At 38.5% G+C, this 14,603-nt stretch overlaps 1 protein-coding gene across 1 annotated transcript in view; it reads left to right on the top strand.

The window, feature by feature from the left end:
* Nucleotides 1-1,497: 1,497 nt before the first annotated feature.
* The window catches only part of SEMA3E (semaphorin 3E), a 224,982-nt gene continuing 211,876 nt past the window's right edge, over nucleotides 1,498-14,603 (top strand). Inside the window, exon 1 of the mRNA XM_016199833.2 lies at nucleotides 1,498-1,979. Coding sequence (XP_016055319.2) covers nucleotides 1,865-1,979 — 115 coding nt within the window. The 5' untranslated portion in view covers nucleotides 1,498-1,864. The remainder of the gene's footprint in view (nucleotides 1,980-14,603) is intronic.

Raw genomic sequence — 14,603 nt, 5'->3', positions numbered from 1 at the left:
TTGTAGGCCTTGGAAATCTAATTATTTATAATATCCAGTGACATTTACATTTTGCTAAATATACTCTGCTTATAATAGACTATATCATGCTTAGGAAAATGGGTAGAGAATGCCTGGCTCTACATGTGATTGCATATAATGCAAAATATCAGGGTAACCTGCATTAGCTTTTTGTAATAATTACATGATTTAAAAAACATGTAACTCTCAAAAAGTGTCCTTACTCATTATCATTTAAAATACAGAATAAGAAAAAAGTTATCATAGTTGAAATTTATTTACCACTTAATTCTCAACTCAGAGGAAAGGGGGCAGGGAGGGAGGGGAAGAGATTAACCAAATAACTCATATGCATATATGCATAACACAGGGAGACAATAGTGTGGTGAAGGCTGGGGGAGGGGAGGAGGGAGGAGAGGGTCTATGGGGGGAAAAAGGGAGACATCTGTAATACTTTCAACCATAAAGATAAATTTTTTAAAAAGTCAAATATCTATTCAAGTTTATTGGCATCTTAAAAAAATAGTCCTATTCTTTTCCATGCCAACAGCTACAGAGTGTTTGGTTTAGTTTTTGAGATTGAAAGTAGATTGTAAAGTTGACCTAATGTGTTAAGCTTGTTTACACAAAGTGGTGTTTAGGAAAATAAACTGAAAGTGCATAGCAGTGGAATCCTAAGGTATTTCACATCCTGTTTCCTGATACCTGTTTTACTGTGGTCTGTTGGGTAGAGAATCTCAACTTTACCATAGTTATCTTATCTAGGAGAAAATCACTTGAAAATTTAATTATTCTTAAATTTGAGATAAAAATGTATGATTTGCTTTTAATTGATTTGAAGAATTTGCCTCAGCAAAATAATTTGTTAGTTCTGACACATCTATGAAACAGAGATGACATTTTTTTTTTTTTTTTTAGGCCCTTGAAACACTCCCCTTACAGGAGTTGAAAATAACATCTATAAGATGTAGCCACTATAAAGAGCCATAAGTGTAAAAAAAAAAAAAAATCGGTGGCAACTCTCAAGAATCAATTTGGGTACTCAGGGGTGACTAGCTGAGGATTTAAAATGAATCTGTATTGATTCCAGGGTTACTCTTGGTGACTGGGCATTGAAAAGCCCTCCCCGACGCAACACCCTCCTCTGCTATGCATCCCAAGTAATCCGGCCCCGCCGTCGCGCCCCCCGTCCCCCCTTCCCCCCCACCCCCAGGAGGGCTCCCCCCCCGTCGGAGCGGCGGGGCGGCGGGGCCTGCGGGGGCGGCCGGGGGCTGGGCGCAGCGCTTCCTAGAGACCGAGCGCGCCTCCAGCCCGCGCGAACTTTCCCGTCCCCGCAGCGCCCGCAGCGCCCGCAGCGCGCAGCCCGCGGGGAGGGTCCCGCGCGCCGGGGAGGGGACGGCCGCCGGTCCCGGCTCGGCAGGGGAAGGTGCATTGCTGCGCGCTGTTTGGCAAGTCGGCGCGGGAGGCGGGCTGGGAGCGGCGGCGGGGAGCCCGGGAAGAGCTCCGCGGAGGAGGCGGCGCGTGGGCTCGGGGCTCGTCCCTGAATGAGCCACTTGCAGAAGTGACCGACCCAGCGTTCCCTCCCCAGTCTACCGGCGCAGGGAGCGCAGAGAGCGCAGGACATGGCCCTGAAGACTCGCTCCTTGGAATGTCCTCCTGCTCCCGGCTTATAAACAACTGTCCCGGGGAAAGAAAGGTTTTGCGTGTCCAAATACCGCCCGACAAATGGCACTTCGGAACTGTGCTCTCTGGTGACAAGGCGCTCGCGCTCTGACAAAGCCTCTCCCACGCGGTCCCCGCAGGGGAGTCCTGAGTGAAACTCGGGCCGCCGGAGACCGAGGGTCGGAGGCTGCAGGCGAGCGGCATGGCCTGGGCCGGGCACCTGCTCACCTGGCTGCTGTGGGGCTACCTGCTGGAGCTGTGGGCCGGGGGCCACGCGGCCGGCCCCTCGCACCCCCGCCTGCGCCTGGCGCACAAAGGTAGGTCACCTTTCCAGACCCTTCCGCTCAGTCAGAAAGGAAATAAATAAAGCCATTCGACAGAGACCGCGAGTCTTCACGGACTCTTGAAATGCACCTGAGAAAATTGTTGTACAACTGCCTTAAGATTCTGAGCACTCCAATTATGTGTCATGCTCAGCAGAGCTGAAGGCACTGCGAACTCCCGCTCCAGCTTACAGATGTTATTTTTGTCCTGTAAATACCGGGTGTTATGAGTGAGAAGTTCACTCGCTCGCAGACACAACAGAACAGGGTAGAAGTCAGGCTGTTAACAGCCTTGAGGGGCTGAATCCACCAAGTTATCAGTTGGTATCTAAATACCAACGTGTGGGAAACAGGCTGTCTGCTGGGAAGGGCTTTGGAAACGGAGGGGCAACTGGTTTTCTGTGAGGCGTTGTCCACAGTGGGGATGGGAAGGGAGAAAAGAAAATTCCGGAGAAGCAAAATGATTCCTTACTCGTGCTAACAAGGTGATTGTCATGTAATTAAACTGAAATAAATTACCTTTCTTGTTGAATTAATCATTAGAATTATTTTATGCGTGGCCAAAAAAAAAAAAAAATACAGAGTTTATTAGCAATTCTTGTAAACTGATACATATTGATTAAAATATTAGATACTACTCATTAGTATCTACTCTTGTTAATGTAAATTCATTTTGCTTACCTGCTGATCTATCAGAGGGCTTAAATATTTTATTCTGCAACTATGTCTTTCAAAGCAGCTTTGAGTAATAAATAAATGATCAAAAGAAAGCTTTTGCATCAGGACCAGGAAAAGCCAGTCATGAATAGGTTAGGTGATTCTTCCTGTAAAGAAACAAAAAAATAAGCAACAAACAAAACCCACACTCTGAGAAAGTGACTTTGCTGATTTAAAAGAAATTTGGAATAATTTTTCAGGAAAGAAGTATTTATTTCAATCAACCATTGATTCAGATAACAGATGCAAGAACAAGAATTACGTAAGAACCATTTTCAATTGTGTAAGCTTTCAAATTGCTCCCCACTGTAGAAAGAACAGAAGCTTGTATTTTTAAATATAGGTGTAATGTTTATCAGTGGGGGAAACAAAAAGAAAAGCCTGTCTTAGTTTTAAATGACATGGTTGATCTTTTCATTTTTGACTATAGAAATTTCTCATTTTTAGAATAGCTAAAATCTGTGGATTTACTTATTTTTGTTTTTTTATGGTTTAAATAGATTTCCTATAACTCTCTCCAGTAGGGAATATGAATGTAAGGGACACATGGACACTAAATTTGTAAAGTATTTAAAATACAGTGCTTAGCATTAGTACACATCATTTGATTTGGGAAGATGTATCATGGTATGTATCCAAATTTCTAAGAAGTAATGATCAAATTTATCAAAATGTAAAAATTTGATGTGATGGAATATGAACAAGTAAGGATGTCAGAAAAACACACACGTAATAAATGGATTATTTTTCTTACGTAGACAGGTGGATAAGCTGTCAGTTTTGGCAAGCTGCCATTTTGCTATGCCTGGAATTAACCTTTTATACCTCATTATTAGGCTTCTTGTTTTTTGATAGATCAATATCAATATGTTTTCAAAGATATCTCATTTTAATATTTCATTAGAGGGCTTATAATTTAGTCAGAGAATACCAAAACTCTCTAATGCAACTAAATGCTATGCATAATATAGTTATTAGGCTCGCCTTCACTAAATCTCTCTTAATCAAAGGAATAACTCTAACTGACTTTATGAGCTGTTAAATGGTGTGGGAGTAGAACTAGTATCTGTGTGTACACTAGACTGAAAACTCCTACAAGGTTTCCCTTTGGCTTTACTGGCACTAGCTGAAAATGTGCAATATTGTGCTTTTATACAAAGACAGAATAGAGTCTCCTGAAAATAGAATGTTCTCACCTGTGCAGTTTAGTTAGCAGAGGCAACTGAGAGGTCACACTGTCGATGCAGCCTGAAGCAGCACGTGCCTCCTGCACTCAGGTGCCTCTGTGAGGGGGAAAGCCAGTGGACTGTCAGAGCAGGGATGTGCAGTCCCCTCAATGAAATATGAAGAGCCCATTTACCTCTCTAATCCCTGGAATTCAATGGATATTTAGAGGTATCCAAAAACTAAGGGTAGGATATTTCAGAGTAATCTTCTGCTATCTTAAGTGATATAAAAATGGTACAATTTCAGTAGTTGGTGAATTAGATGGCTAATATTATTTTAAAAATGAATGATCCTTCACCGTAAGAGGCACAAGATATAAGTAATGTAGCATCTCTGCACTGATGCCTGACCCGCCTCCCTGGAGGTGGCCTACTGGATTAATCCAAGGATTCACTTCGTAGCTGTGGTCTATGCCGTATGGAAGAGACAATAATTTTTCTCATATCCTCCATTATCCAGATGACTCTCAAAACCATGAGCCTAGTATCTCTTCCCAGAAAGAGGCATATACAAAGCTTGAGTTAAATTATGTAAAAATATATTCAGAAAGAAAAAAAAAAAAGCCCTCTCTTTTCCTCTCTTCTCCACCCATCTCTATCTTGGGAAGTGGCATGTTCTTAAACAGAGCCTAAGAAGAGACCATCAGGACTAAAAGGAGGGAAAGGCAAAGAAGGGAGGAGACAGGGCAGAAAGTTGGTATCAGATATGGAGCATCTTCTACCTTGCTTTCCACTGCCCTCTACCTACAGTGGGATGAAGTTTAATTCATTCCTCTTCTTGCTGAATATATCCACTCAACTCAGGCCTTCAGCAAATATGCTCAAGTAGGGCAAGACTAGTGGATAAAAAGATGAGGTATTTACTCTTGACGGGGTAATGCATATATCTTTGAATGTATTTTATAAGTACAAGATAAGTGGTTAACAAATAAAGACATAGAAAAGATTAAAATGACAAGATTTTTGTCCTGTTCTGTAAGAATTTTCAGTAAAGATTTGAATGAGATTAACTGTATAGGGCAAGTATTCAAAAGTTTATGAATATTTAAGCATTGTAGCCAACTTTATAGCAAATACCCTAAAGAGGGTAATACTGATGTGATTAATATAAATTTATGATATTCTACCCCAAGAATTTCCTTGAAAAATAGCTCCGAGGCTCCCAACAGAAATGAAGGAAAGAAGTGATAAAGAGAGAAGAGTCGTGGTGGATTCAGCCACTTCCCTCTGTTGATGTCTGTTCTCGTCTTATCTTTCACCATCTTGCATTAATGAGGTTACAGGGAAGACAAAAATAACCTTCTTGATAATGGAGCTCAAAGAAGAAAACAACAAAGGAGCAAAGCCCCATGTCATAGAAGAAATCCCAATGCACGTGGAAAGCCCCAGAAATTCAATCAAGGGAGCTTGGCAGATGGGGTGGGTGTTCAAGGCCCCAATAAGAAGCAACACAGGCACAGAAGCCGAGGGAGAGTGGCTGCTTGAGCAGGGGATATTCTCCCAGGATGTTCAATGAAAAGATAGCTAAATAAAGGCATGGATATGGCAGGAGATCATTCCTAAAATATATTGCCATTATAAATGTAGATTTGAGCATTGAATATATATCCATACATATCAAAACTGGGATAGAGTGTTAGTATATGTGGATATTATAAGCAATTAATACAGATTTGCGATGGTTCAGAGAGCTCCGAATTTGAAGTCAGATGTCTCTACTCCAGCTCAGGTCCTTCCACTTATACTAATATTAATCGTGCTTCAGCTTCCTTATTTTGAAAACTGGGATAGTAATGGTGCTTTCCCTGTATATCTTACTGGATTTTTGAAAGAATCATAGAGCAACAATATCTGTGAAAGCACTTTATAACCTAAAAATTACATTATTAATGTTTCCTGAAGACTACAGTAAATTGAGAAGGTTAAAAGGAAATGTGTCCTAAAGAGAAAAGCCTTTGGTAATGGCAAAAGTTTGGATATCAATAAGTGCTAAATTAATGCTAATATAGAAGACAGAAGAAGTTGGTCTTAATTAGCATAAAATGTATGGTTTATCTTGATAGATTGTATGCACTCCAAATCCCACTTTCTGTACCTTTGACCCCTAGTTATAAAATAGAAGATGATTATATCACCTGTGCATTTTCTAAGATTCATGGCCAATATTTTTTGTTATAATAGTTTTTATATATTCATTTATTATACATATTCACTTTACACCATATGTTTAAAATTTTTTCATTTATATGGGAAAAAATGAGATAGAATTTTAGAAGAGTGCAAATATCATATTTCAAATGATCATCCTGAAAGCTGTGGTATTTATTTTATATCTAGGGCAAACAAAAAAGAGGCAGTGACTGAGCCAGTTTTTCCTGACCCAGCTCATAGCTTTGTTTCTTTGGCCAGTAACTAGATATCAATCAATAGTGACATTAGTCACACATCCCTGTGTGGTTAATAAATAAAAACTGGTCATACAATATGATTCATAAAGAGAGTAGTTAAAGCAGGACCCAGGAGTAAATACAAACCTTCATGCCTAGATCTCTATTAGGGAGAATCAGTGAGAATTAAGTAGTAGATATATTAAGAAGCAGTTTATACATATATTTTAAAAGCCACTGGGTAAGATGAAAGGAATTAAAATATGTTTTTTTTGAGTTTGGTTCACACAGAAAATACTTTCTGTAGAAGAAGCCTATGTAAGGATTTTAGATAGTGCTATTCTTTGTATTTTTATATTTGTTACAGACAAATATTGCCCATGCATCACAGAAGTGTATCTGGATATACAAAAACCCCTGAATGGCTCTGTGATTTATTTATTTATTTAGTTCTTATAGAAATGTTGGGTATTACACTGGGAAAACAGTTATCCTCTAGCTTAGAAATAGGGTGAGGGAAGGTCAGAGTTAGTAAAAGCAGTAAGTGGAATTTATAAATGAACTGGGCCAATTTTGGACTGAAAAATAGTATAGTTGTATAAAATCATTTCTTAAAAATTTTGTGAGGACTGTGTTCCATACATAATAAAGAACCAATACTTTTTTTGACTAATCAGTATATGCAACCAACATGTTACAATGAAAAATTCTTTCAAAAATTTGTGTTTCCATATTACTATTTTGCTGTCCATGTTAAATTTGTTATTTAGCTTGAGTATTTTATGGAAAAGGCCTCTCTTTCTGTGTGAGATGAGATCACTTGGTAGCCTCAGTTCTGTGACCACATAATAAGGCACCAAACATGAAATAGGTCATTGCTGGTGAAAATTATTGTTAACCATCAGTTGAGCCAGTTTTATTTCATCAAAGCTATCTGCTGGAGTCATCATTGGGGGCTCTTAGTGGGAGAGCATGCAAAGACTTACTCCTTTATCTTTGTGTGTAAAACTAGTCTGTGGTTTAGTAGAGGAATTTAGTCTGCAGGAATCCATAAATGGCCCTTTGCATGCATGCATGCCCCATCATACATAGCCACTGCAGTGTTAAAGTGCTCTTGTAAATTCATTCTCAAAGAAATTAAAACAAAACATAACAGCAATTATACCACTTAAACATTTCCCAAAAGGTGCAGGGTGAAGATTTAGATTATCTTCTTGTTTCCATAGACAGGGCCAAATGTTGTTAGTCGTCTTTAGCATAACACCTGACACTTTGGAATATTATAAATTATGCAAAGGATGGTAATTACTTTAATAGGGATTTTTTTCCCCCCACAGTGTGGTTTAAAATAACATTTGAAGCATAAGAGAAACAATCAATGTCATTAGTTTCTTACACGTAAGCAAGCATTATTCTTTACACTCATGGTAAGGATGATAATGACAAGACTGGATATTTTATAGGCTGGATTTTTTGTACTATGAATGAAAAGGATATGTTATCACCACATTTGAAGCAACTGTGACAGTCTCTGATATTGGGAGAATATTTTCTGTCAAAGAACGTGGTGATTTCAAGAACCGAAATGTCTGTGGAATTGATCACTTGATTGCATATGGCCCCGGTGGTGGCCAAGGCAATTGATGACTCAAGAAGGTTTCAGCTGCTTTAGTTGTAATGGCTAGTACAGGATATTCCCACCACGTGGCCCCATTTTCCTGGCAATCTTGCCTCCACTACTAGTATGGGTGGGAGGATGAGAGAGAGAAATCCATGATTTGCCTGATTTCTGAGGTTTGGAAATGTATTTCCACTTCTATCTCTTGTGACTAAACTCTCAGCTATCACTGCTCTCTGCTCAAGGATTTAGCTAATAGCCTTGGCACAGTACACATAAAAATAGTACAGGCCCAGGGATTACATACAAAACACTCTCACATTCTAATTTCAATGCCTAACGACTCTAGACTTTGATGAGGAATACCTAATGTGAATCTTTTTTTTTTTTTTTTTTTTTTAATAATGTCTTCATTGATCTCAGAGAGAGGAAGGGAGAGGGAGAGAGAGAGATAGAAACATCAATAAGAGTTATTGATCTGCTGCCTCCCGCACGGCCCCCCACTGGGCATCGAGCCCGAAACCCGGGCATGTGCCCTGACTGGGAATCAAACCTTGATCTCCTCGATGCCAGGTCAATGTTCAACCACTGAGCCATGCCAGCCGGGCCCTAATGGAAATCTTGTTTCTGGCTGTATGACCTGAACAAGTTACTTCTCTTCCTGAGTATAGTTTTCTCATCTTTAAAATGGGGTCATATATAACTTGCAGCACCCTGAAAGGATTACATGAGATAATGCAAATTAACGTGGCAAAAACTTTATCCTTAGGAAGCTTTTCATACCTTCCTCAATGAATCAGAAGAGGTTCAGAGAGAATTAGCCTACTCTGCTTTCCTTTTTTATTCTAAAAGCAATCATGAGTTAATTATTAATTTCTAACTTACAACAAAGGGAAATCCTTAATCATCAGGTTTTTACTTGAAAGCAAAGATTTTTCTTTTATGAAATCCAGCTCCTATTGAATAGATGACTATAAAGAACAGGGGATCTTGGCATCTCTCATGTCTGTAAGCTACTGTAGAATTTTGCTGATAATTTAAGGGAAGTTGGAAGTTTGATGGAACCTTGGAGACAGCAGACCAAAATCACAATATAAACAAGTTACTAACAAAGGTAGTTGTAGGCCCAGCTTTGTGAAGCACAAAAGAACTAATATTACTAAGCCAGACCACACTGTCAGAATTTAAACTAAACAATGTCCTAAAGCAGCTACCAGCCCAGCATGTGTTGTTTGCTTTGAAAGTGAAAGAGTGCTTTCTGCTCCACCTTACCCTGGACGAACAGGTAAGATGCCTGGGGCGGGGCACCATTCCTAACACTTAGTAGTAGTTCAATAAATGCTATTAAGTGGATATGGGACTAAAACATTTATTTAGAGCAGTGTTTTTAAAGGAAAATCTGATGGGGGTAGGGTGAGGAGCACCGAGGAAACTAAGGAATCCTGAACAACTATTTATGGCTCCTTTGCTAAAACACACTTTAGGAGGAAGGCTGAGCTTTCTCCACCTATTCACTTCATGCCCCTCGGTGCTCCATTGTAGTGAAGGAGCTGGGGCCTCCAGACATCCTCCCAACCCAGCAGCCATGCTCTCTCCTCTGTCATCAGTGTTCTGTAGTTGTTGTTGCTTTTAAATCTACTCCCCTCTACCACCCCCATTTTTTAAGACTTTTCCAAAGAAATTTATCTTTATTGTTGAAAGTATTACAGATGTCCCCCTTTTTCCCCATTGGTCCCCTCCACCCGCAGGCCTTCCCCATACCATTGTCTCTGTTGGTAGGTTAGACTTTATTTCGTTTAGAAGTTTTAGGTTCACAGCAAAATTAAGAGGAAGAAATGATTTCCCAAATGCCCCTGCCCTCACACATGTATAGCCTCCCCATTATCAACAGCCCCCACCAAAGCGATATATTTGTTACAATGGATGAACCTGCATGGAAACACCTTAATCACCCAGAGTCCATAGTTTATCTTAGGGTTTACTCTTGGTGTTGTACATTCTATAGGTTTGGACAAATATATGATGACATGTATCTTGATAATATACAGAGTATTTTCATTGCCCTTTTAAAAAGCCTCCAAGCTCCATCCATTTAGCACTGACCACACACCCCTGACAATCACCGATCTAAATCTCCTTTTTGACACATTTGTTGTTCCTGGGTGATGACCACAACCCCTTTCTTTTTTTCTTAGCCCCTCATTCTTTGATTACCCATCTGTGTTGTGAACACCCCACTTCCTCTCTTTCTTTCCACCCCTACTTCTTTTCCAGACAGATATTTTTATTCCTCCCTCACCTTAAACCAAAAGTGAAAAGAGAACATATTGTTAGCAAATGATATGTATTAACTGGTCCTCAGTTTACCTTCGATATTTTACTTTTGTTGTCTAATTCAACAAAAGCTTGATGTTTAATATTTTTAAAAATTTAATTATACTTGTTATTCATCCAAAATGTGTTGAAATTCATGATTCAGGAAATGAAATATTAAAATAAATAACTTACTAGCTACCCAGAACTCTTTGTCTAGCCTATTTCTCTAGTGGGAGGCTGATGCTCCCAGACACCATGGGACTGTGGGGAGCTGAGGAGGGAAGGAATTAGGGTGCTGAGAAGGAGGGAACGGTGTCTGCTATCCACTCTGTGGCTACACTTGAGTTAAGTTAGAATATCATATATGTAAACCTGCCTACTTGTGTGCAGTTTTGGTTTGCTTTCCCTGAGTTTGAGTTTTAATTCATTGAAACTGGAATGAAAAGGGGTTTTTATTCACAGGATAGAGCAGAGGAGCAGCATCCTTAAGGATAAGTCACGGTGGCGATTTTAGGTGTTTGGACCCATTTCAGGACCAGAAAAGAACAGCAGCAAAGAAAATAGGAATAAAAGAGGCAGGAAAATAGAGGTCAGCTGGGGACACTGTCTCTTTCCTTCCTGACCAGTTCCCTCCCAGGAAATAATGGGAACTGAGGAGGGCTTTAAAGTCAAAGCTCAAGATACACTGGAACTGAAGTAAAAAAGGCTGACAGCATTGCAGTGTAGCTATTTATGCCTCCTGATTGCTTTTTTCCTAACCCCGAGTCAAAAAGTTTATTATGGGCTATGTGATTTCTGAGAGCCTTTCAATTCTAGAAAAGTAGGACTCTTTTCCTCTCCTTACCAGACCTCCCAGTGTGACTAATTTCTCCAAAACACTTCTGGAAATTTTATTAGCATGTTCTAGTGGAAAGGGTATGGACACACTAATTTAAAATCCTGGATTGGAATCTACAACGTATCCTATTTTACGCTGTATTTTTCTTGCTAAATCATTGAGCTTCTGAGGCTAATGAACATTGGCTTTCTATCTCGTGATTGTTGTAGAAAATTTAACTGTACCATGGAGATGTATGATATTGTGATGGCTTATAATACTCTCTAATTTATGTAATTGCGTTTAAATATATTTTAAGATCCTTCTTGAGGGCAAGGATTATTTCTTTGGCAAGATCCTGTGGACAGAATATAATGACTTATTCAGATCATTCCCTAAAGCCTGTAATTAAAAACTGGGTGTTTAGTATCTTCTTAATAAAAACCAAACAGAACTTTTTGTTGTTGTTGTTGTTGTTGGCTTCCACATTATGGTAAAAATGACAAAATTTTGAAGGCTTATTTTATTTTTTAAGAAGTAGAGCCACTGCTAAGTAATTCACCCGAGGAGAGGCTTAGTAGAATTCCACTGCACAGGTGAAGATGTTGATTTTTTTCTGGCCCTCTTCAAACTAGGAGCAGAGAGGAGACGGAAGCTGGTGCTAAGCCCCTGCTGTCCAAAGGGGCCAGACAGACAGCATCAGCCTCTTCTGCGAGCTGCTGAGTCAGGCCTGTCAACGATCCTGGAGCCCTGTTTTTTCACAAGCCCTGCAGGTGCTTCTTAATGCACGCTCCAGCACAAGAAACACGGGGCTAAGTGTTTGGGGCGATGCTACAAAGAAGCCTCACTTCCGTATTACTTTTTTCATTTTTCCCCCCTTCAGTTTCATCCCTCAGGTTAAGGATCTAATTTATTCATATTTCCAAATGACAGTCCTGGTCTTGATAAGTATACTTAAATTCATAAATATCTAATTATATCATTCTTTAGCTATTATTATTATTATTATTATTATTATTATTATTTAATCTTCACCCAAGGATATTTTTTCCATGAGAGGGAAGAGAGAGAGAGAGAGAGAGAGAGAGAGAGAGAGAGCGAGATCGATGTGAGACATATCGGGAATTGAGCCTACAACTGAGGCACGTGCTCCTGGCCAGAATCGAACCTGGGACCCTTCAATCCTCTGGGCCATGCTCTAACCACTGAGCCAAGCCAGCTAGGGCTATTATTTTTTATATTAGATAAGATATTTATATATAATTAGTGATAATAATTTAACATACAAATTAAATCTTGTTTTAATTATTATCAATGATATAAAGTATGACACATTGTACTCTCACTGAGTTCAGATGAGAAAACATCTACTATTAGTTGACTGTAAAGTAGCATTTTGTAACAATTCAGAACTCCATCTCTCAATGAAAAGTTTTCTTGGACTAGTGAAATCCCTTTGTTATACATCCTGATCAGTTTCTTCACAGATTTGGAAGCATCTGTGTCTATTTTGAGACATATTTGTTCAATCATTTACTTATTCTATGAGTATTTGTTGAGCTTCTTCAAAGCTTTAGATACAAAACATCAGGCTAGAGATTTAACAATAAAAAAATAAATTAAAAAAGTTTCTTAAATGTAATGTGTATCCTGGATGGAATCCTGGAAAAGTAAAAAAATGTTAGGGTAATAACTAAGGAAATCTGAATAAAATATGTGTTTTAGTATATTAATAATGTATTAATATTGGTTTATTAACTGTGAAATATGTACTATAATATATGCTATTAATAATAGAGGAAACTGAGTATGGGTATATGGGAACTCTTTGCACTATCTTTACAACTTTTCTGTAATTCTAAAACTATTCTAAAATAAGTTTACTAAAACACACATACACAGGCACACACACACACAAACACACCCCACCTCTACAGAAACCATTTTCCCAAGACGCTTAAAGTCTAGACATAAAAAGAGACAAATCATGATAAAGCAGAATTTTTTATTTTACAGTAAAAGTTAATCCAAAATACTATGGAAGCATGGAGTTGGAAACTGAAGGAAAACCAGAGCTGGGCCTTGGAGAGGAGTAGGAGGAGCCTGGGCAAGAAGCAATGAGCAAATTGTCCATGTGTCCTATCCTTTCTTGCCCCATCCCTGCCATCCCCCCAAGACAATTCTACTGTATATAATGAAACGATGCTCTGTGTCCTTGGAGTACAGTTACCCTTGGATATTTAATTAACGGAACACTTGTGTTCATGGCTATACCACACACAATAGTATCACAAATGCTCTTTGTTTGTGGTAAATTAAATTACCCCTATTTCTACATGACTTTAGGAATTTTCACTTTCTTTATATAAGTAATATACGAGTAATACAAATTCCCAGTTAGATTTTGAAATTTTTCAAGGCATGTAAATTGCATTTTATTGTTTAAATTCTTAGAATCTAATAAACTTTAGGTACTTAATAAATTTATTTTATCTATTGCATTTAATGTATAGAATTTATCTCTATTCATATTAGTATTACCAATCTTAATTTTTTTGTCCAGTGCTACATGTAAAAGATTCCTAATAAAAATCTCAGAAAATGAGATGATGGGGTTGGAGGAGCATTCAGAAGTCAGGAAAAAGGCTGAGAATACTTTTCTTCTGCCCCTGCTTCAAAATGTTAGTCCTTAGTTTGGCTTCAGGTCTTCTAGTACAAAAGCTCTGAAGAGAAATCCAGAGATACCGTTTGAGGCCTGGAAGAGGGTTGTTTGAGTTTATCTGGGTCATTACACAGTCAATGGCACATTTCATGAAATCACATTTTCTTCGCATTTGCTCCAGTCGTGATCTCCCAATGTCCAACATAGCATCTCATTTATTTCTGGGGTGATGACTATGAAGAGAGACAAACAATTAATGCATGTATTTAGTGACAAAGCAGAAAGCAAAGGAAGGACTATGAAAGTGTAATGAATTACCCAACACTTTTGTTTTAGAGGAATGCCTTCAATGACCAAAAGCAATGTTTTTTGTTTTTATCAGTTTATCCCTGCGTAAAGGTTGTTTTATGAATAATTTGACTATGTTGCCTTCGCTTTGTGGATTTATCATTTTAAAAGCATAGCTGTAGGTAATAGGAGAAAAAGCAACGGTTACCAGTTTTATAATTGTAGTTAGTTTATATAAGGAATTTTTAATTTATTTTCTAACCCAAGTTCACTGAGAAAGAACCAATGAAAATTTTATCTTAATAAGATTTTATTATCTACAAGCCTTACAAAATTGACAGTATCTTTTTAAATGTTCTACCCTTGAGGCTTTTATTTAGCATCATATTGATTAATCAAACATAATACACCTAGCTTGAAAGAGGGAATAAATGGACATAAACAGAAATGTCAGAAGTAAAGTCAATTTAGGAGAATGCACATATTTGTCACGGTCCCTTACTATTATAAGGAGTAAAAAAAAAAAAAAAAAAGGAAATGGGAAACACTTGATTGCTTTATTTTTAGAAACTAAAGCCAGGTTGTCA

This window comes from Miniopterus natalensis, chromosome 10 (genome assembly GCF_054644295.1).
Source record: "Miniopterus natalensis isolate mMinNat1 chromosome 10, mMinNat1.hap1, whole genome shotgun sequence".
NCBI lineage: Eukaryota > Metazoa > Chordata > Mammalia > Chiroptera > Miniopteridae > Miniopterus > Miniopterus natalensis.
Note: the sequence above shows the minus strand (reverse complement) of the source record. Positions and strands in the feature narration are given on the sequence as shown.